The sequence below is a fragment of the Anolis sagrei genome, chromosome 4, assembly GCF_037176765.1.
Source record: "Anolis sagrei isolate rAnoSag1 chromosome 4, rAnoSag1.mat, whole genome shotgun sequence".
Classification (NCBI taxonomy): domain Eukaryota; kingdom Metazoa; phylum Chordata; class Lepidosauria; order Squamata; family Dactyloidae; genus Anolis; species Anolis sagrei.
In genome coordinates, this window is record NC_090024.1 from 3948584 (window position 1) to 3970413 (window position 21830).

At 45.4% G+C, this 21830-nt stretch overlaps 1 protein-coding gene across 1 annotated transcript in view; it reads right to left on the minus strand.

The window, feature by feature from the left end:
- The window catches only part of LOC132775175 (probable flap endonuclease 1 homolog), a 34376-nt gene that overhangs the window by 9874 nt on the left and 2672 nt on the right, over positions 1–21830 (minus strand). The window contains exons 2-7 of the mRNA XM_060776008.2: positions 19076–19166; positions 13108–13210; positions 12807–12852; positions 8402–8487; positions 5364–5497; positions 295–355 (exon numbers count right to left, since the gene is read on the minus strand). Of these exons, the coding sequence (XP_060631991.2) occupies positions 295–355; positions 5364–5497; positions 8402–8487; positions 12807–12852; positions 13108–13210; positions 19076–19166 (521 nt within the window). The remainder of the gene's footprint in view (positions 1–294; positions 356–5363; positions 5498–8401; positions 8488–12806; positions 12853–13107; positions 13211–19075; positions 19167–21830) is intronic.

A 21830-nucleotide genomic window follows, 5' to 3' on the forward strand; every position in this document is an offset into this window, starting at 1 on the left:
ACTGTTTGACACCCGATTCCACCTTAAATGGGTCACTTTGGGAGCCACTGCTGTCCAGGACTGTTGCCATCATGTCATCATGGAGGAGCCGCAGGATGTTCACAAATTTGTCAGGGCACCCGATTTTTTGGAGGATGGTCCGAACTACAGCTCTGAGGGTCCCCCTAGCAGCTCAAGCAGGGCCAAACTGCATTAAGTCTACAGTGTGGATGCACCCAAAGTGGGGGCTCAAGGACAACCAGGAAATTAAATCCTGCAGCCCACCCGAAACCCACTGCCCCCACCTGGCCTCACCTGCTCCTGCGTCATGCTCAGTTTTTCCAGAAGAACAGGTAAGGAGATTTCTTCCACAGTCCTAGGAAATCAAAGACAAAGGACATCTATATATATATAAATGCTCTGTGCATAATGAGTACCTTAAAAACAAAAGAACCAATGAACGAAATCACACCAAATTTGGCAAAAAAACATCTCACAACACAAGGAGTGACCATCACTCAAAAAATTATGATTTTGTCATTTGGGAGTTATTGTTGTTGGGATGTATAGTTCACCTACAATCAAAGAGCATTCTGAACTCCACCAACGATGGAATTGAACCAAACTTGGCACACAGGACTCCCCTGACCAACAGAAAACATTAGAAAGGTTTGGTGGGCATTGACCTTGGGTTTTGGAGTTGTAGTTTACCTACATCTAGAGAGCACTGAGGATTCAAACAATGATGGATCTGGACCAAACTTAGCACAAGCACTCACTCCTTAGGCGATCCCTCGTTTTCTGAGGAGGATTGTCTTCCAGTATTCTTGTGGGTCCGTATGTGGCTGTGGAGCCCTTTTCTTGACCTGCATCTTCTTCCGCAGTGAGGGCATTGGTTTCCAGTCGGAAGGCGGTCTCGGTCGGGGTTGGCTTGATGCGCCTTCCTCCTGGCACGCTTCTCCCTTTCGCCCTCCATTCTTGCCTCTTCAAATTCCGCAGCACTGCTGGTCACAGCTGACCTCCCGCTGGAGCGCTCAAGGGCCAGGGCTTCCCAGTTCTCAGTGTCTATGCCAGAGTTTTGAGGTTGGCTTTGAGCCCATCTTTCAATCTCTTTTCCTGCCCACCAACATTCCGTTTTCTGTTCTTGAGTTCGGAGTAGAGCAACTGCTTTGGGAGACGGTGGTCGGGCATCCGGACAACGTGACCGGTCCCGCAGAGTTGATGGCGGAGGACTCAAGCACCCAATACGCCCAAATATGAACACAGATGGAGTTTGGGGGAAATAGACCTTGACATTTGGGAGTTGTAGTTACTGGGATTCACAGTTCACCTGCAATCAAAGAGCGTTCTGAACCCCACGAACGACAGAATCATAGAACCATAGAATCAAAGAGTTGGAAGAGACCTCATGGGCCATCCAGTCCAACCCCATTCTGCCAAGAAGCAGGAATATTGCATTCAAAGCACCCCTGACAGATGGCCATCCATCCTCTGTTTAAAAGCTTCCAAAGAAGGAGCCTCCACCACACTCCGGGGCAGAGAGTTCCACTGCTGAACGGCTCTCACAGTCAGGAAGTTCTTCCTCATGTTCAGGTGGAATCTCCTCTCTTGTAGTTTGAAGCCATTGTTCCATTGCGTCCTAATCTCCAGGGAAGCAGAAAACAAGCTTTCTCCCTCCTCCTCCCTGTGGCTTCCTCTCACATATTTATACATGGCTCTCATCATGTCTCCTCTCAGCCTTCTCTTCTTCAGGCTAAACATGCCCAGTTCCCTAAGCCGCTCCTCATAGGGCTTGTTCTCCAGACCCTTGATCATTTTAGTCGCCCTCCTCTGGACACATTCCAGCTTGTCAATATCTCTCTTGAATTGTGGTGCCCAGAATTGGACACAATATTCCAGGTGTGGTCTAACCAAAGCAGAATAGAGGGGTAGCATGACTTCCCTAGATCTAGACACTAGGCTCCTCTTGATGCAGGCCAAAATCCCATTGGCTTTTTTTGCCGCCACATCACATTGTTGGCTCATGTTTAACTTGTTGTCCACGAGGACTCCAAGCTCTTTTTCACACGTACTGCTCTCGAGCCAGGTATCGTCCCCCATTCTGTATCTTTGCATTTCGTTTTTCCTGCCAAAGTGGAGTATCTTGCATTTGTCACTGTTGAACTTCATTTTGTTAGTTTTGGCCCATCTCTCTAATCTGTCAAGATCGTTTTGAATCCTGCTCCTGTCCTCTGGACTATTGGCTATCCCTCCCAATTTGGTGTCGTCTGCAAACTTGATGATCCTGCCTTCTATCCCTTCATCTAAGTCATTCATAAAGATGTTGAACAGGACCGGGCCCAGGACGGAACCCTGCGGCACTCCACTTGTCACTTCTTTCCAGGATGAAGAGGAAGCATTAGTGAGCACTCTCTGTGTTCGTCCACTTAACCAATTCCAGATCCACCTCACCGTAGTTTTGCCTCGCCCACATTGGACTAGTTTCCTTGCCAGAAGGTCGTGGGGGACCTTGTCAAAGAAGGCCTTCCTGAAATCCAGGTATGCTACATCCACGGCATTCCCCGCATCTACCCAGCTTGTAGCTGAGTAGAATCGGAATCGGAGCAAACTTTCCACACAGAACCGCCATGACCAACAGAAAATACTTAAGGCCATCCAGTCCAACTCCCTTCATCAGGGCAAGAAAACGTAAACAAAGTCCTCCTGACAAAGAGCCATCCAGCCATAGAAAGAGATAGATAGAAAGATAGTTATGATTCACACACACACAGAGAGATATAGTATCCTAGATTTGAAAGGGACCCTTAAAGAAGGACAATGATATGTTGCCTGTTCCAGAGTAGGCAAACCAGACACTCTCCACATCGACACTGACAAAGACACAACAAGAAATACTGTTTACCCACAAGCATAAATAAATTACATATATTAGAAACCAACACTTTCTCATTACTTTATTTTCCTGTTCAACAGATTGGGCCACAGGAACGCGTGGCAGGGGACAGCTAGTAGTAAATAAATAAATAAATAAATAAGTAATCCTTCCTTGAGCTCCTTCTTGTGGGTACTAGCCATGATGATTGCCATGCTTTATCTCTATCACTCAATATAATTAAAGTGAAAATATCTATATCTATCTATCTATTCCAAGATGACGCTCACTGATGACGGGGCTGTACCAAACTTGGCATACAGATCCAACATGGCCAACTTTAAATACCGACGGAGTTTGGAGGGCAACGGCAGAGGATGATGGGAGTTAAAGTCCACTGACATCAGGCAAACATTGTGAACTTCCCCAAGAGCAGTACGAGAGCAGTACGTGTGAAAAAGATCTTGGAGTCCTCGTGGACAACAAGTTAAACATGAGCCAGGAATGTGATGTGGCGGCAAAAAAAGCCAATGGGATTTTGGCCTGCACCAATAGGAGCATAGTGTCTAGATCTAGGGAAATCATGCTACCCCTCTATTCTGCTTTGGTTAGAGCACATCTGGAATATTGTGTCCAATTCTGGGCACCACAATTCAAGAGAGATATTGACAAGCTGGAATGTGTCCAGAGGAGGGCGACTAAAATGATCAAGGGTCTGGAGAACAAGCCCTATGAGGAGCGGCTTAGGGAACTGGGCATGTTTAGCCTGAAGAAGAGAAGGCTGAGAGGAGATATGATGATGGCCATGTATAAATATGTGAGAGGAAGCCACAGGGAGGAGGGAGCAAGCTTGTTTTCTGCTTCCCTGGAGACTAGGACGCAATGGAACAATGGCTTCAAACTACAAGAGAGGAGATTCCATCTGAACATGAGGAAGAACTTCCTGACTGTGAAAGCCGTTCAGCAGTGGAACTCTCTGCCCCGGAGTGTGGTGGAGGCTCCTTCTTTGGAAGCTTTTAAGCAGAGGCTGGATGGCCATCTGTCAGGGGTGATTTGAATGCAATATTCCTGCTTCTTGGCAGAATGGGGTTGGACTGGATGGCCCATGAGGTCTCTTCCAACTCTTTGATTCTATGATTCTATGATTCTAAGAATGGATCTGGACCAAACCTGGCACACAGACCCATCATGACCATGTTTAACTACTGGTGCAATGGCAGAATGATCGGGAATATAGTTCACCCATAATCAAAGAGCGTTACAAACCCCATCGACAATGGATCTGGACTAAACCTGGCACACAGACCCATTATGACCAACTTTAACCACCGGTGCAGTTTGATGATGGGAGTTGTAGTTTGCCCTCACCCACATAGAATCATAGAATCATAGAATCAAAGAGTTGGAAGAGGGGTTGGCCATCCAGTCCAACCCCATTCTGCCAAGAAGCAGGAATATTGCATTCAAATCACCCCTGACAGATGGCCATCCAGCCTCTGGCCCAATGCCAGGACCACCAACCATTGCAAAACATTGCAGAAAACCCTTTCCTCCCCTTGCTCCCAGGATCCGTTTTGCAAAAAATATATTACAGAATGCAAATAAGTAAGAAATGGCCCTCTTTTCCTCCCCTTGCTCCCAAGATTCATTCATATATATATATATATCCATATCCATATCCATATCCATATCCATCCATCCATCCATCCATCCATCCTCTTGCTCCCAAAATGAATCCTGGGAGCAAGTGAAGAAGTATATATATATATATTACAGAATGCAAATAAGAAATAGCCCTTGCTCCCAGGATTCATTCATATATATATATATATATATATATATATATATATATATATATATACACACACACACACACACACACATACACACACACACACACACACATATATCATAGAATCAAAGAGTTGGAAGAGACCTCCTGGGCCGTCCAGTCCAACCCCATTCTGCCAAGAAGCAGGAATATTGCATTCAAATCACCCCTGACAAATGGCCATCCAGCCTCTGTTTCAAAGCTTCCAAAGAAGGAGCCTCCACCACACTCTGGGGCAGAGAGTTCCACTGCTGAACGGCTCTCACAGTCAGGAAGTTCTTCCTCATGTTCAGATGGAATCTCCTCTCTTGTAGTTTGAAGCCATGGCTCCATTGCGTCCTAGTCTCCAGGGAAGCAGAAAACAAGCTTGCTCCCTCCTCCTCCCTGTGGCTTCCTCTCACATATTTATACATGGCTATCATATCTCCTCTCGGCCTTCTCTTCTTCAGGATAAACATGCCCAGCTCCTTAAGCCGCTCCTCATAGGGCTTGTTCTCCAGACCCTTGATCATTTTAGTCGCCCTCCTCTGGACACATTCCAGCTTGTCAATATCTCTCTTGAATTGTGGTGCCCAGAATTGGACACAATATTCCAGATGTGGTCTAACCAAAGCAAACATTTTCAGACAAGATGAGCCAAAGAGTCCAGGGACAAATGCTTCCCATGGTTGCAGCTCTCACCCGTTTTTGGCGTTCAGGTGGCGCAGGAGACGTAGACTCCCAAAGGGTAAGGCGTCCATGTCTTCGGTGGCTGTGGCGAAGGCAAGGCCAGCCTTCACAAGAGCAGCGCACGTCGCTTCTGCCTCTGCAGGAGCCTAAAAGAGAAAGAAAAGTCCAGGAAAACCCCAATACACTAGATTGCATCCCATCTTGCATCCCATCATTGACTGATTTTGCACTCTATCAAATAACTGTAAATATTTTCCTACAGTTAAGTTTCTATGGTATGTTTCTGAGTGCAGTTACAAAGCAGAATGAATGCCGTTTTGACACTTTTCCTGCCCTGGCTCAATGTTACAGCTGTAAGACTGTCGGATCTATATAGCAATATTAAATAACCACTCATAAGTCGTTTTTGCTTTGAAATGGATATATTGCTTGCAGGGGCGGCTCATCCATTACGCGAAGTAAGCGGTCGCAGAACACTTTTTGCCAGGGGCGCAGAGGCGCCTCTGTAAATGCCCCTCGACCGCCACTTGAGGAGCACCCCCTCAGCTCACAACAGCCCTGGCAGTCCGGGGGGGCCTCGGCTTTCTTGCCTTGCTGCCGGGCGATCCTCTTCCCAAAGGGGCCGGGCCCTTGAGCCTCGCCTAGCCCCTCTCGTTCCTGCTTCACCCAGCCACCGGGTGCGCAAGCAGAGCCGGCGCTCAATCGTTCTCCGCGTTCGATCCCTTCCCCATGACCGGCTCCCTTTCCCGATCCCCCGGCGCTCCACCCGCCTCCTCTCCTCTCCCCAATCCACGGGTGGGCCAAGGGGCAGAGCTTCCATGCCTGGCCCGCTTTGGGTCCGGAGGCGTGTCTGAAGACCCCAGCGTGCACACCAAAAGTCGCCTCTTCTCCTGACTTTCTCTTCAGCCATTGGGACCGAGAGAGAGAGAGAGAGAGAGAGAGAGAGAGAGAGAGAGGGAGCCCCTCCGGCTGGAGGTATCTCCCACCTCCGCTCCCTCCTTTGTTTTTGTGCCTACCTTCAGGAAATGTGGGCATCTCCACCCCTCTCTCTCTCTCTCGGTCCCAATGGCTGAGGAGAAAGTCAGGAGAAGAGGTGACTTTTGGTGCACACGCCGGGGTCTTCAGGCATGCCTCCGGACCCAAAGCGGGCCAGGCAAGGGAGCAAGTGCGGCAAGTGTAGTTACTGGGATGTATAGTTCACCTACAATCAAAGAGCATTCTGAACTCCGCCAATGATGGAATTGAACCAAAAATGGCACACAGAACTCCCACGACGAATGTCACGGATGGAATTTGTGATGTCTTCATGCCGTCAGAAATTGACTCTTGAGAACAGCATGCTGGGAGTTGTAGTTTTACAAAGCGTCAAGCCTTCTCCGGATGCATTTATGTAGTAAATGAATGCGGTTTAGACACCACTTTCATTGCCCTGGCTCAATGCTATGGCATCCTGGGAGTTGTAGTTTTACAAGGTGTCGAGCCTTCTCCGCATGCATTTACACAGTAAAATGACTACAGTTGTGCTGTCGCACGCTGGGCCTGTGCATAAGACTGTAGACAGGACATACATTCTGTGTGCCCAACGGGACGCCGGGGCTGCCTCAGATTAAAGGCCTTTGGATTTCCTTAAAACAGAGTCTTTAGATTGCTTAAAGTTTCAACAAAGTTCTTTATTATTGATGAAAACAAACAGGTACTTTAAAGCTTTCTTAACAGTCTAACAGTCTATTGGCTCTCTCTCAATCTTGTCCACAGGGAACAGGCACTATCTTCATAACTGTAACTAATGGGGAAATCCTTAACTTCTAATCTGGGCAGCCTGTCTTTGCCTCTGTTGGCGTGGAGCCCCTGCACCCGGTACCAACTGCTTCTGGCTTCCGCGAGTGACCCTTACCAAGCAGAGCTTTGTAGACTTCCAGGGGAAAAAGAACTTAGGTTTCCGCGATGGCTGGCTGAAGTCCTTCAGCAAAGGAGCTGTAAGGCTGTATAATCCTTGGCCAAGCTATGGGACCTTTCTCCCCGGCCAAGCCATAGAAGACGAAGCTTTCTACAGGAGCTCTTGGTATTATGTCCTGCATGGAAAGCTACTTTGTGTGGACTGAACCCAAATTGGCTCCTATTCCCTCCAAAAACCCAAAAAGGGGGCGGGACCAGGCAGGCATGTAGCCGGGGGGGGGGCCTCGGGGGGCTTCCGCCCCCCCCCCCCAAATTCTCATGGTGGTTCGCGAAAAGGCCTTACTGGTGCATTACTTAAACTGTTATGTTTATTCATATCATGATCTGATTACCATACTCAATATATCCCATATGCATGGGGGTATTGGGGTAATGATACAAAAGGTTTGCTAGGGTCGACCCTCTTTCACTCAGACTCAGCCCAACCCCCCCAAACCCCCCCTGAAAAAAATTCAGCCCCCCCCCCCCCCCCCCGAAACGAAATCCTGGCTATGGGCCTGGGACCAGGGAACCTAACTATAATTGGCAGGTGGCTTGCCCTATGATTGCAGCCAAAAGAAGCCACCTATCTGCAGAGTCCCTGAAACTTAGGACTACAACAAACATTCAATGCAAAGCAAACAAAATTGGAGCTCCTGGTGCAGTTGTACCTGCACAGCAGTTTTGACACCATTTTCACTTCCTTGGCTCAATGCTATGAGATCCCAGGAGTAGTAGTTTTGCAAACTATGAAGCCTTCTCTGCATGCATCTACACAGTAAAATAAATGCGGTCTTGACCTCACTTGAACCACCATGACACCATAGTATGGAAAAATGGGATTTGTGGTTTATTGAAGTGCCAGCACCCTTGGGAAGAGTAAAAGACTTTGCAAAACTAACATTCCCAGGATCCCATAGCAATGGGGTCAAATTGTATCCATTCTACAGTGTAGATGGACCCAGAGGAGGCTAGGGACTTCGTAAAACTAGTGTTTCCATTCCAAAGCATGAAGGTATGGCACTCAAAGTAGTGTCAGACTACATCAGTGTAAATGCATCCTTTCGCTCATGTTTTCTTTGGCAGAGAAAAGACATATAGGACAAAGATGTTACCTGCACGTAGGGAACGCCTAAGCAGCTCAACAGGGTCTCATAGTCTTGTTTTGGAAGCTGTTGCAGAAGCCCACTTGCAGGAGGATCTGGAATATCATACAAATGTATTATTGTCTCAAGGGGAATACAAAGAATGTAAAGAAAGGAATGTCACAGGTATAGTATGGATTGACAACAGCCCATGGAAAAGGGAATCATAGAATCATAGAATCAAAGAGTCGGAAGAGACCTCCTGGGCCATCCAGTCCAACCCCATTCTGCCAAGAAGCAGGAATATTGCATTCAAATCACCCCTGACAGATGGCCATCCAGCCTCTGTTTAAAAGCTTCCAAAGAAGGAGCCTCCACCACACTCCGGGGCAGAGAGTTCCACTGCTGAACGGCTCTCACAGTCAGGAAGTTCTTCCTCATGTTCAAATGGAATCTCCTCTCTTGTAGTTTGAAGCCATTGCTTCATTGCGTCCTAGTCTCCAGGGAAGCAGAAAACAAGCTTGCTCCCTCCTCCTCCCTGTGGCTTCCTCTCACATATTTATACATGGCTATCATATCTCTTCTCAGCCTTCTCTTCTTCAGGCTAAACATGCCCAGCTCCTTAAGCCGCTCCTCATAGGGGTTGTTCTCCAGACCCTTGATCATTTTAGTCACCCTCCTCTGGACACATTCCAGCTTGTCAATCTCTCTCTTGAATTGTGGTGCCCAGAATTGGACACAATATCCCAGGTGTGGTCTAACCAAAGTAGAATAGAGCATGGGGAGCATGACTTCCTTAGATCTAGACAGTGACACTAGGCTCCTATTGATGCAGGCCAAAATCCCATTGGCTTTTTTTGCCGCCACATCACATCTTAATAGACCATAAGCTGAACATGACAACAAAACTAACAAAATGAAGTTCAATGGAGAAAAATGCAAGAGACTCCACTTAGGCAGAAAAAATGAAACGCAAAGATACAGAAAGATACAGAATGGGGGACACCTGGCTCGAGAGCACATGTGAAAAAGGATTTGGAGTCCTCGTGGGGAGGAAGGGGAACATGAGCCAGGAATGTGATGCTGCAGCTCAAAAAGGCCAACAGGATTTTGACCTGCATAAATAGTCTAGTATCTAGATCCAGGGAAGTCATGCTCCCCATGCTCTGTTCTGCCTTGGTTAGACCACATCTGGAATACTATGTCCAATTCTGGGCACTACAATTGAAGGGAGATGTTGACAAGCTGCAATGTGTCCGCGGAAGAGGGAGATTCAAAGGATCAAGGGTCTGGAGAACAAGCCCTATGAGGAGCAGCTTAAGGAGCTGGGCATGTTTAGCCTGAAGAAGAGAAGGCGGAGAGGAGACATGATGAGGGCCATGTAGAAATATGTGAGGGGAAGTCTCAGGGAGGAGGGAGCAAGCTTCCTTTCTGCTTCCCTGGAGACTAGGACGCAATGGAGGAATGGCTTCAAACTACAAGAAAGGAGATTCCACCTGAACATGAGGAAGAACTTCCTGACTGTGAGAGCTGTTCAGCAGTGGAACTCTCTGCCCCGGAGCTTGGTGGGAGCACCTTTTTGGTGGCTTTTAAGCAGAGTCTGGATGGTCATCTGTTGAGGTTGCTTTGAATGTGATTTTCCTGCTTCTTGGCAGAATGGGGTTGGACTGGATGGCCCACCAAGTCTATTCCAACTCTAGGATTCTATGAGCGTGGTGGAGACTCCTTCTTTGGAGGCTTTGAAACAGAGGCTGGATGGCCATCTCTTGGGGTTGCTTTGAATGTGATTTTCCTGCTTCTTGGCAGAATGAGGTAGGACTGGATGGCCCACCAAGTCTATTCCAACTCTAGGATTCTATGAGCGTGGTGGAGACTCCTTCTTTGGAGGCTTTGAAACAGAGGCTGGATGGCCATCTCTTGGGGGTGCTTTGAATGTGATTGTCCTGCTTCTTGGCAGAATGGGGTTGAACTGGATGGCCCACCAAGTCTATTCCAACTCTAGGATTCTATGGGCGTGGTGGAGACTCCTTCTTCGGAGGCTTTGAAACAGAGGCTGGATGGCCATCTGTTGGGGGTGCTTTGAATGTGATTGTCCTGCTTCTTGGCAGAATGGGGTTGGACTGGATGGCCCACCAAGTCTATTCCAACTCTAGGATTCTATGAGCGTGGTGGAGACTCCTTCTTCGGAGGCTTTGAAACAGAGGCTGGATGGCCATCTGTTGGGGGTGCTTTGAATGTGATTGTCCTGCTTCTTGGCAGAATGGGGTTGGACTGGATGGCCCACCAAGTCTATTCCAACTCTAGGATTCCGTACTGCTGAGTAAATGCCAAGTGAGACATACTAATGCTTCAAACTACAAGAAAGGATTTTCCACCTGAACATTAGGAAGAACTTCTTGACTGTGAGAGCTGTTCACCAGTGGAACTCTCTGCCCTGGAGAGTGGTGGAGGCTCCTTCTTTGGTGGCTTTTAAGCAGAGGCTGGATGGCCATCTGTTGGGAGGTGCTTTGAATGTGATTTTCCTGCTTCTTGGCAGAAGGAGGTTGGACTGGATGACCCACGAGGTCTCTTCCAACTCTAGGATTCTATGATTCTATGAGCCAACAGTGTGATGCAGCAGCTAAAAAAGTCAATGTGATTCTGTGCATCAAGTGGAGGATAGTGGCTAAATAGAAGGAAGTCCTGGTGCCACTCTCTTCTGCTTTGGTCAGACCTCACTTCGGAATAATCATCATCATCATCATCATAATTCCTTTCAGGAATATTGTAGTTACAGATTTCAGTTCTGCCTAGGGTTTGATGGTCTTCCATAACCAGATGGTTTCTCCAAGGCCTTCCAACTCAAGGAATCACAACAGTTTAAAGGATCCCCAAAGACCATCTAGTCCAGCATTTCTCAACCTGGGGGTCAGGATCCCTGGTGGGGGGGTCACAAGGGGGTTTCAGAGGGGTCACCAAAGACCGTATTTCTGATGGTCTTAGGAACCCCTTTGGCAAAGAAGGCTGAAGATCTCTCTGCCTGTCCTTCTTTTCCTTTTTGGAAACAGACAGTGAATCCTCCCATCAAAAGCCCTCCTCTACTGTGATTGGCAGGTCACTCGACTGACCTCTCAGCCATGGGGAGGGCTGTTTCTGCGACTCCAAGCAAGGGGGGGGGGAGAGTAGGCGTGCTTGGCTCGACGCATGACAGCATGGTACGCATATGCAGGTGAGGGAGAGCGTGCAAGGCTGGAGGGAGGCTCACACCAGTGAGTCCATTCATGGCATGGGGGTTCTGTGTGGGAAGTTTGGCCCAATTCTCTCGTTGGTTGGGTTCAGAATGCTCTTTGCTTGTAGGTGAACTATAAATGCCAGCAACTACAACTCCCAAATGTCAAGGAATATCCCCCCCCCCCCCCAAACTCCACCAGTGTTCACATTTGGATATACTGGGTATCCGTGCCAAGTTTGGACCAGATCCATCATTGTTTGAGTCCACCATGCTCTCCGGATGTAGGTGAACTACAACTCCCAAACTCTAGGTCAATGCCCACCAAACCCTTCCAGTATTTTCTGTTAATCATGGGATTTCTGAGTACCAGGTTTGGTTCAATTCCATCGTTGGTGGGGTTCAGAATGCTCTTTGATTGTAGGTGAACTATAAATCACAGAAACTACAACTCCCAAATGTCAAGGTCTATTTCCCCCCAAACTCCACCAGTGTTCACATATGAGCATATTGAGTATTTGTGCCAAGTTTGGTCCAGATCCATCATTGTATGAGTCCACCGTGCTCTCTGGATGTAGGTGAACTACAACACCCAAACTCAAGGTCAATGCCCACCAAACCGTTCCAGTATTTTCTGTTGATCATGGGATTTCTGAGTGCCAAGTTTGGTTCAATTCTATCGTTGGTGGAATTCAGAATGCTCTTTGATTGTAGGTGAACTATAAATCCCAGCAACCACAACTCCCAAATGTCAAGGTCTATTTTCCCCAAACTCCACTAGTGTTCACATTTGGGCATATGGAATATTTGTGCCAAGTTTGGACCAGATCCATCATTGTTTGAGTCCACCATGCTCTCTGGATGTAGGTGAACTACAACTCCCAAACTCAAGGTCAATGCCCACCAAACCCTTCCAGTATTTTGTGTTGGTGATGGGAGTGCTGTGTGCCAGGTTTGGTTCAATTCCATCGTTGAAGTTCAGAATGCTCTTGGATTGTAGGTGAACTATAAATCTCAGCAACCACAACTCCCAAATGTCAAGGTCTATTTTCCCCAAACTCCACTAGTGTTCACATTTGGGCATATGGAATATTTGTGCCAAGTTTGGTCCAGGTCCATCATTGTTTGAGTTTGCAGTCCTATCTGGATGCAGGTGAACTACAACTCCCAAACTCAAGGTCAATGACTCTGTGACTCTGGACAAAATAGTGTTTGGCCCCTTCTTACCTTTGGCATCCTTTGAGGCTCCAGCAATCGCAGCTCTCTTGGCCAACTGCGGGAGGAAAATGAAAAATTTAGGAAACTCCATCTCCCAAATTCCCCTCTGAGGATGCTTGCCATAGATGCAGGCAAAACGTCAGGAGAGAATGCTTCTAGAACATGGCTATATAGCCCGAAAAAACCTACAATAACCCAGTGATTCCAGCCATGAAAGCCTTCAACAATACAATAACAGCTCTCCAAATGGGGCTTCATTCTCCTCCCATTTTTGGGGGGCACCCAAAGTGGGAATCCCTCACTTACTCACCACGGGCTGTTTCAAATCTGGAGGTTTCCCATCAAACACAAAGACCGGCTTGATGCCCTTTTTCAGGAGATGCAGCGTCCGGTAAAAGAGCCCTTGCAAGAGACTGGGAAGGGGAAAAGTCAGGCAAGGAACCGATTTGCAGCACTCCCTCCATATTTGCAGCAAAGCCACAGAACCCAAGGGTGCATCTACACTGTGGAATCAATGCAGTTTTATACTACTTTAGTCCCTCCATATTTGCAGCAAAGCCACAGAACCCAAGGGTGCATCTACACTGTGGAATTAATGCAGTTTTATACTACTTTAGTCCCTCCATATTTGCAGCAAAGCCACAGAACCCAAGGGTGCATCTACACTGTGGAATTAATGCAGTTTTATACTACATTAGTCCCTCCGTATTTGCAGCAAAGTCACAGAACCCAAGGGTGCATCTACACTGTGGAATTAATGCAGTTTTATACTACTTTAGTCCCTTCATATTTGCAGCAAAGCCACAGAACCCAAGGGTGCATCTACACTGTGGAATCAATGCAGTTTTATACTACTTTAAGGTAAAGGTTGTCCCCTGACATTAAGTCCAGTCATGTCTGACTCTGGGGTGTGGTGCTCATCTCCATTTCTAAGCCGAAGAGCCAGCGTTGTCCGTAGACACCTCCAAGGTCATGTGGCCGGCATGACTGCATGGAGCGCCGTTATACTACTTTAGTCCCTCCATATTTGCAGCAAAGCCACACGACCCAAGGGTGAATCTACACTGTGGAATTAATGCAGTTTTATACTACATTAGTCCCTCCGTATTTGCAGCAAAGCCACAGAACCCAAGGGTGCATCTACACTGTGGAATTAATGCAGTTTTATACTACATTAGTCCCTCCATATTTGCAGCAAAGCCACAGAACCCAAGGGTGCATCTACACTGTGGAATCAATGCAGTTTTATACTACTTTAAGGTAGTCCCCTGACATAAAGTCCAGTCATGTCTGACTCTGGGGTGTGGTGCTCATCTCCATTTCTAAGCCGAAGAGCCAGCGTTGTCCGTAGACACCTCCAAGGTCACGTGGCCGGCATGACTGCATGGAGCGCCGTTATACTACTTTAGTCCCTCCATATTTGCAGCAAAGCCACAGAACCCAAGGGTGCATCTACACTGTGGAATTAATGCAGTTTTATACTACTTTAGTCCCTCCATATTTGCAGCAAAGCCACAGAACCCAAGGGTGCATCTACACTGTGGAATTAATGCAGTTTTATACTACTTTAGTCCCTCCATATTTGCAGCAAAGCCACAGAACCCAAGGGTGCATCTACACTGTGGAATCAATGCAGTTTTATACTACTTTAGTCCCTCCATATTTGCAGCAAAGCCACAGAACCCAAGGCTGCATCTACACTGTGGAATTAATGCAGTTTTATACTACTTTAGTCCCTCCATATTTGCAGCAAAGCCACAGAACCCAAGGGTGCATCTACACTGTGGAATTAATGCAGTTTTATACTACTTTAGTCCCTCCGTATTTGCAGCAAAGCCACAGAACCCAAGGGTGCATCTACACTGTGGAATCAATGCAGTTTTATACTACTTTAGTCCCTCCATATTTGCAGCAAAGCCACAGAACCCAAGGCTGCATCTACACTGTGGAATCAATGCAGTTTTATACTACTTTAGTCCCTCCATATTTGCAGCAAAGCCACAGAACCCAAGGCTGCATCTACACTGTGGAATTAATGCAGTTTTATACTACTTTAGTCCCTCCATATTTGCAGCAACGCCACAGAACCCAAGGGTGCATCTACACTGTGGAATCAATGCAGTTTTATACTACTTTAGTCCCTCCATATTTGCAGCAAAGCCACAGAACCCAAGGGTGCATCTACACTGTGGAATCAATGCAGTTTTATACTACTTTAGTCCCTCCATATTTGCAGCAGAGCCACAGAACCCAAGGCTGCATCTACACTGTGGAATTAATGCAGTTTTATACTACTTTAGTCCCTCCATATTTGCAGCAAAGCCACAGAACCCAAGGCTGCATCTACACTGTGGAATCAATGCAGTTTTATACTACTTTAGTCCCTCCATATTTGCAGCAAAGCCACAGAACCCAAGGGTGAATCTACACTGTGGAATTAATGCAGTTTTATACTACTTTAGTCCCTCCATATTTGCAGCAGAGCCACAGAACCCAAGGCTGCATCTACACTGTGGAATTAATGCAGTTTTATACTACTTTAGTCCCTCCATATTTGCAGCAAAGCCACAGAACCCAAGGGTGCATCTACACTGTGGAATCAATGCAGTTTTATACTACTTTAGTCCCTCCATATTTGCAGCAAAGCCACACAACCCAAGGGTGCATCTACACTGTGGAATTAATGCAGTTTTATACTACTTATTCCCTCCGTATTTGCAGCAAAGCCACAGAACCCAAGGGTGCATCTACACTGTGGAATTAATGCAGTTTTATACTACTTTAGTCCCTCCATATTTGCAGCAAAGCCACACAACCCAAGGGTGAATCTACACTGTGGAATTAATGCAGTTTTATACTACATTAGTCCCTCCGTATTTGCAGCAAAGCCACAGAACCCAAGGGTGCATCTACACTGTGGAATTAATGCAGTTTTATACTACATTAGTCCCTCCATATTTGCAGCAAAGCCACAGAACCCAAGGGTGCATCTACACTGTGGAATCAATGCAGTTTTATACTACTTTAAGGTAGTCCCCTGACATAAAGTCCAGTCATGTCTGACTCTGGGGTGTGGTGCTCATCTCCATTTCTAAGCCGAAGAGCCAGCGTTGTCCGTAGACACCTCCAAGGTCACGTGGCCGGCATGACTGCATGGAGCGCCGTTATACTACTTTAGTCCCTCCATATTTGCAGCAAAGCCACAGAACCCAAGGGTGCATCTACACTGTGGAATTAATGCAGTTTTATACTACTTTAGTCCCTCCATATTTGCAGCAAAGCCACAGAACCCAAGGGTGCATCTACACTGTGGAATTAATGCAGTTTTATACTACTTTAGTCCCTCCATATTTGCAGCAAAGCCACAGAACCCAAGGGTGCATCTACACTGTGGAATTAATGCAGTTTTATACTACTTTAGTCCCTCCATATTTGCAGCAAAGCCACAGAACCCAAGGGTGCATCTACACTGTGGAATTAATGCAGTTTTATACTACTTTAGTCCCTCCATATTTGCAGCAAAGCCACACAACCCAAGGGTGAATCTACACTGTGGAATTAATGCAGTTTTATACTACTTTAGTCCCTCCGTATTTGCAGCAAAGCCACACAACCCAAGGGTGCATCTACACTGTGGAATTAATGCAGTTTTATACTACTTTAGTCCCTCCATATTTGCAGCAAAGCCACAGAACCCAAGGGTGCATCTACACTGTGGAATTAATGCAGTTTTATACTACTTTAGTCCCTCCATATTTGCAGCAAAGCCACACAACCCAAGGGTGCATCTACACTGTGGAATTAATGCAGTTTTATACTACTTTAGTCCCTCCATATTTGCAGCAAAGCCACACAACCCAAGGGTGAATCTACACTGTGGAATTAATGCAGTTTTATACTACTTTAGTCCCTCCATATTTGCAGCAAAGCCACAGAACCCAAGGGTGCATCTACACTGTGGAATCAATGCAGTTTTATACTACTTTAGTCCCTCCATATTTGCAGCAAAGCCACAGAACCCAAGGGTGCATCTACACTGTGGAATTAATGCAGTTTTATACTACTTTAGTCCCTCCATATTTGCAGCAAAGCCACAGAACCCAAGGGTGCATCTACACTGTGGAATCAATGCAGTTTTATACTACTTTAGTCCCTTCATATTTGCAGCAAAGCCACAGAACCCAAGGGTGCATCTACACTGTGGAATCAATGCAGTTTTATACTACTTTAGTCCCTCCATATTTGCAGCAAAGCCACAGAACCCAAGGGTGCATCTACACTGTGGAATCAATGCAGTTTTATACTACTTTAGTCCCTTCATATTTGCAGCAAAGCCACAGAACCCAAGGGTGCATCTACACTGTGGAATTAATGCAGTTTTATACTACTTTAGTCCCTCCGTATTTGCAGCAAAGCCACAGAACCCAAGGGTGCATCTACACTGTGGAATTAATGCAGTTTTATACTACTTTAGTCCCTCCGTATTTGCAGCAAAGCCACAGAACCCAAGGGTGCATCTACACTGTGGAATCAATGCAGTTTTATACTACTTTAACGGACATAGCTTGATGCTATGTGAACCTGGGAGTTGTAGTTTTCCAAGGTCTTTAGCCTTGTGCTGCAGGATGTCCTTCCTGCAAAAACAAAGTTTTTGCAGCTTAAAAAACTTTTTCTGTGTTTTTGGAAATGATATTTATAACCCAAGAACAAAATTGTGTTACATAGTGTTGTTGTTAGAATAATAATAACAACAACAACAACAACAACAACAACAAAACTTTATTTGTACCCCACTACCATCTCCCCAAAAGATTCGGTGCGGCTTACATGAGGTCAAGCCCACAATACATCAATAAACAAAAGCAATAACAATAATCAATACAAAACAGTTAAAATAAACTCAAAAACAGAAAAATACACAAAAGCAATAGACAATAACAATAACAAACATACGGCATTTAAAAACCTATGGCCGGGCCAAATGTAATAATTCAAATTTAAAATCAAAAAGAATTTTTGATTTTAACTACATTAACTGCGATGGCCCAATGCTATAATACCATGTGTAAAAAATACATTGTAGATTGAATGTAGTTTGACACCACTTTAACGGCTTACATTGTAGATTGAATGTAGTTTGACACCACTTTAACGGCTTACATTGTAGATTGAATGTAGTTTGACACCACTTTAACAGCTTACATTGTAGATTGAATGTAGTTTGACACCACTTTAACGGCTTACATTGTAGATTGAATGTAGTTTGACACCACTTTAACAGCTTACATTGTAGATTGAATGTAGTTTGACACCACTTTAACAGCTTACATTGTAGATTGAATGTAGTTTGACACCACTTTAACGGCTTACATTGTAGATTGAATGTAGTTTGACACCACTTTAACAGCTTACATTGTAGATTGAATGTAGTTTGACACCACTTTTACGGCTTACATTGTAGATTGAATGTAGTTTGACACCACTTTAACAGCTTACATTGTAGATTGAATGTAGTTTGACACCACTTTAACGGCTTACATTGTAGATTGAATGTAGTTTGACACCACTTTAACGGCTTACATTGTAGATTGAATGTAGTTTGACACCACTTTAACAGCTTACATTGTAGATTGAATGTAGTTTGACACCACTTTAACGGCTTACATTGTAGATTGAATGTAGTTTGACACCACTTTAACGGCTTACATTGTAGATTGAATGTAGTTTGACACCACTTTAACGGCTTACATTGTAGATTGAATGTAGTTTGACACCACTTTAACGGCTTACATTGTAGATTGAATGTAGTTTGACACCACTTTAACGGCTTACATTGTAGATTGAATGTAGTTTGACACCACTTTAACGGCTTACATTGTAGATTGAATGTAGTTTGACACCACTTTAACGGCTTACATTGTAGATTGAATGTAGTTTGACACCACTTTAACGGCTTACATTGTAGATTGAATGTAGTTTGACACCACTTTAACTGCTTTGAATCGATTGTATGGAATCCTGGGAGTTGTAGTCTGGAAAAGCGCAGGTCCTCTTTGGCAGAGAAGGCAAACTACAACTCATAAGTTGCCATAGCTTTGAGTCATGACAATTAAACCAGTGCTGAACTGCATTAACTCCATAATGTAGATGCCTCCTTAAGCTAGCTGGATCACTGGCCTGATCCAGAATAAGGTAACCCACTCTGTGTGATGCAAGTTACCCCAGAAGCACACAGAAAGGCAAAAAAAGTAACTTCCCTGATTCTGGACATTGCTCACCTGATATTTTGTCCGTGGCGGTTGATTATCGGTGGTATCGCGGTGCGGAATTGGGAAATGGCCACCGAGGCATCCAAGGCCACCACCTGGTCTGGACCAAACAAGTCGAAGAATTATTATTATTATTATTATTATTATTATTATTATTATTAGAAACACAACAAGATTAGTACACAGCAAACAAGATCACTCTGCTGGCTGTTGTATTGCAGTGTTTCTCAACCTGGGGGTCGGGACCCCTGGGGGGGTCGTGAGGGGGTGTCAGAGGGGTCACCAAAGACCATCAGAAAACACAGTATATTCTGTTGGTCATGGGGGTTCTGTGTGGGAAGTTTGGCAGAATTGTATCATTGGTGAGCTTCAGAATGCTCTTTGATTGTAGGTGAACTATAAATCCCAGCAACTACAACTCCCAAATGTCAAGGTCTGTTTTACCCAAACTCCACCAGTGTTCACATTTGGGCATATGGAGTATTTGTGCCAAGTTTGGTCCAGATACAACATTGTTTGGGTTAACAGTGCTCTCTGGATGTAGGTGAACTACAGATCCCAAACTCAAGGTCAATGCCCACCAAACCCTTCCAGTATTTTCTGTTGGTCGTGAGAGTTCTATGTGCCAAGTCTGGTTCAATCCCATCATTGATGGAGTTCAGAATGCTCTTTGACTGTAGGTGAACTATAAATCCCAGCAACTACAACTCCCAAATGTCAAGGTCTGTTTTACCCAAACTCCACCAGTGTTCGCATTTGGGAATATGGAGTATTTGTGCCAAGTTTGGTCCAGATACAACATTGTTTGGGTTAACAGTGCTCTCTGGATGTAGGTGAACTACAGATCCCAAACTCAAGGTCAATGCCCACCAAACCCTTCCAGTATTTTCTGTTGGTCGTGAGAGTTCTATGTGCCAAGTCTGGTTCAATTCCATCATTGATGGAGTTCAGAATGCTCTTTGACTGTAGGTGAACTATAAATCCTAGCAACTACAACTCCCAAATGTCAAGGTCTGTTTTACCCAAACTCCACCAGTGTTCGCATTTGGGAATATGGAGTATTTGTGCCAAGTTTGGTCCAGATACAACATTGTTTGGGTTAACAGTGCTCTCTGGATGTAGGTGAACTACAGATCCCAAACTCAAGGTCAATGCCCACCAAACCCTTCCAGTATTTTCTGTTGGTCGTGAGAGTTCTATGTGCCAAGTCTGGTTCAATTCCATCATTGATGGAGTTCAGAATGCTCTTTGACTGTAGGTGAACTATAAATCCTAGCAACTACAACTCCCAAATGTCAAGGTCTGTTTTACCCAAACTCCACCAGTGTTCACATCTGGGCATATGGAGTATTTGTGCCAAATTTGGTCCAGATCCATCATTGTTTGAGTCCCCAGTTCTCTCTGGATGTAGGTGAACTACAACTCCCAAACTCAAGGTCAATGTCCACCAAACTCTTTCTGTTGGCCATGGAAGTTCTGTGTGCCAAGTTCAACTCCATCCTTGGTGGAGTTCAAAATGCTCCTGGATTGTAGGTGAACTATAAATCCCAGCAACTACAGCTCCCAAATGACAACACCAACCTCCCACAACCCTACCAGTATTCAAATTTGGGTGCATCAGGTATTTGTTAACAGTGCTCTCTGGATATAGGTGAACTACAGATCCCAAACTCAAGGTCAATGCCCACCAAACCCTTCCAGTATTTTCTGTTGGTCATGAGAGTTATATGTGCCAACTCTGGTTCAATTCCATCATTGATGGAGTTCAGAATGCTCTTTGACTGTAGGTGAACTATAAATCCCAGCAACTACAACTCCCAAATGACAAAATCATAATTTTTTAAGTGATGGTCATTCCTTGTATAGTGAGATGTTTTCTTGCCAAATATTTTCTGTTGGTCATGAGAGTTATATGTGCCAAGTCTGGTTCAATTGCATTGTTGGTGGAGTTCAGAATGCTCTTTGGATTTAAATGAACCATAAATCCCAGCAACTACAACTCCCAAATGACAAAATCAATCCCTCCCACAACCCCACCAGTATTCAAATTTGGGCATATTGGGTATTTGTGCCAAATTTGGTCCAGTGAATGAAAATACATCCTACATATCAGATATTTACATTACGATTCATACCATTAGCAAAATTACAGTTATGAAGTCACAACAAAAATAATGTTGTGGTTGGGGGCCACCACCACATGAGGAACTGCATTAAGGGGTCACAGCATTAGGAAGGTTGAGAACCACAGTTGTATTGGATCACACGTCAGACACTTCCCAAGTGTCTAGGACTGTGTGATGTATCGGCAAATAATGCGTGCAGATCCCAGTAAGGTGGTCTTTTGCAATTGACAGGTGGTGATTTTGTCAGCATTGATTGTCTTTAAGTGCAGGCCAATGTCTTGAGACACTGCACCCAGTGTGCCGATCACCACTGGGACCACCTTGACTGGTTTATGCCAGAGCCTTTGCTGTTTGATATTATCATCATCATCATCATCATCATCATCATCATCATCATCATTATTATTATTTGATACACAACAAGATGAGTCCACAGCAAAAAAAGGTCACTCTACTGGCTTTTGTATTGGATCACACATGGAGCGTGCTTGCTCCATACATGTTCAACATCTACACAAATGACCAGCCACTGCCAGAAGGGACAGAGAGTTTCATCTATGCTGATGATCGTGCCATCACCACTCAAGCAGGGAGCTTTGAGATGGTAGAACAGAAGCTCTCCGAAGCTCTAGGTGCTC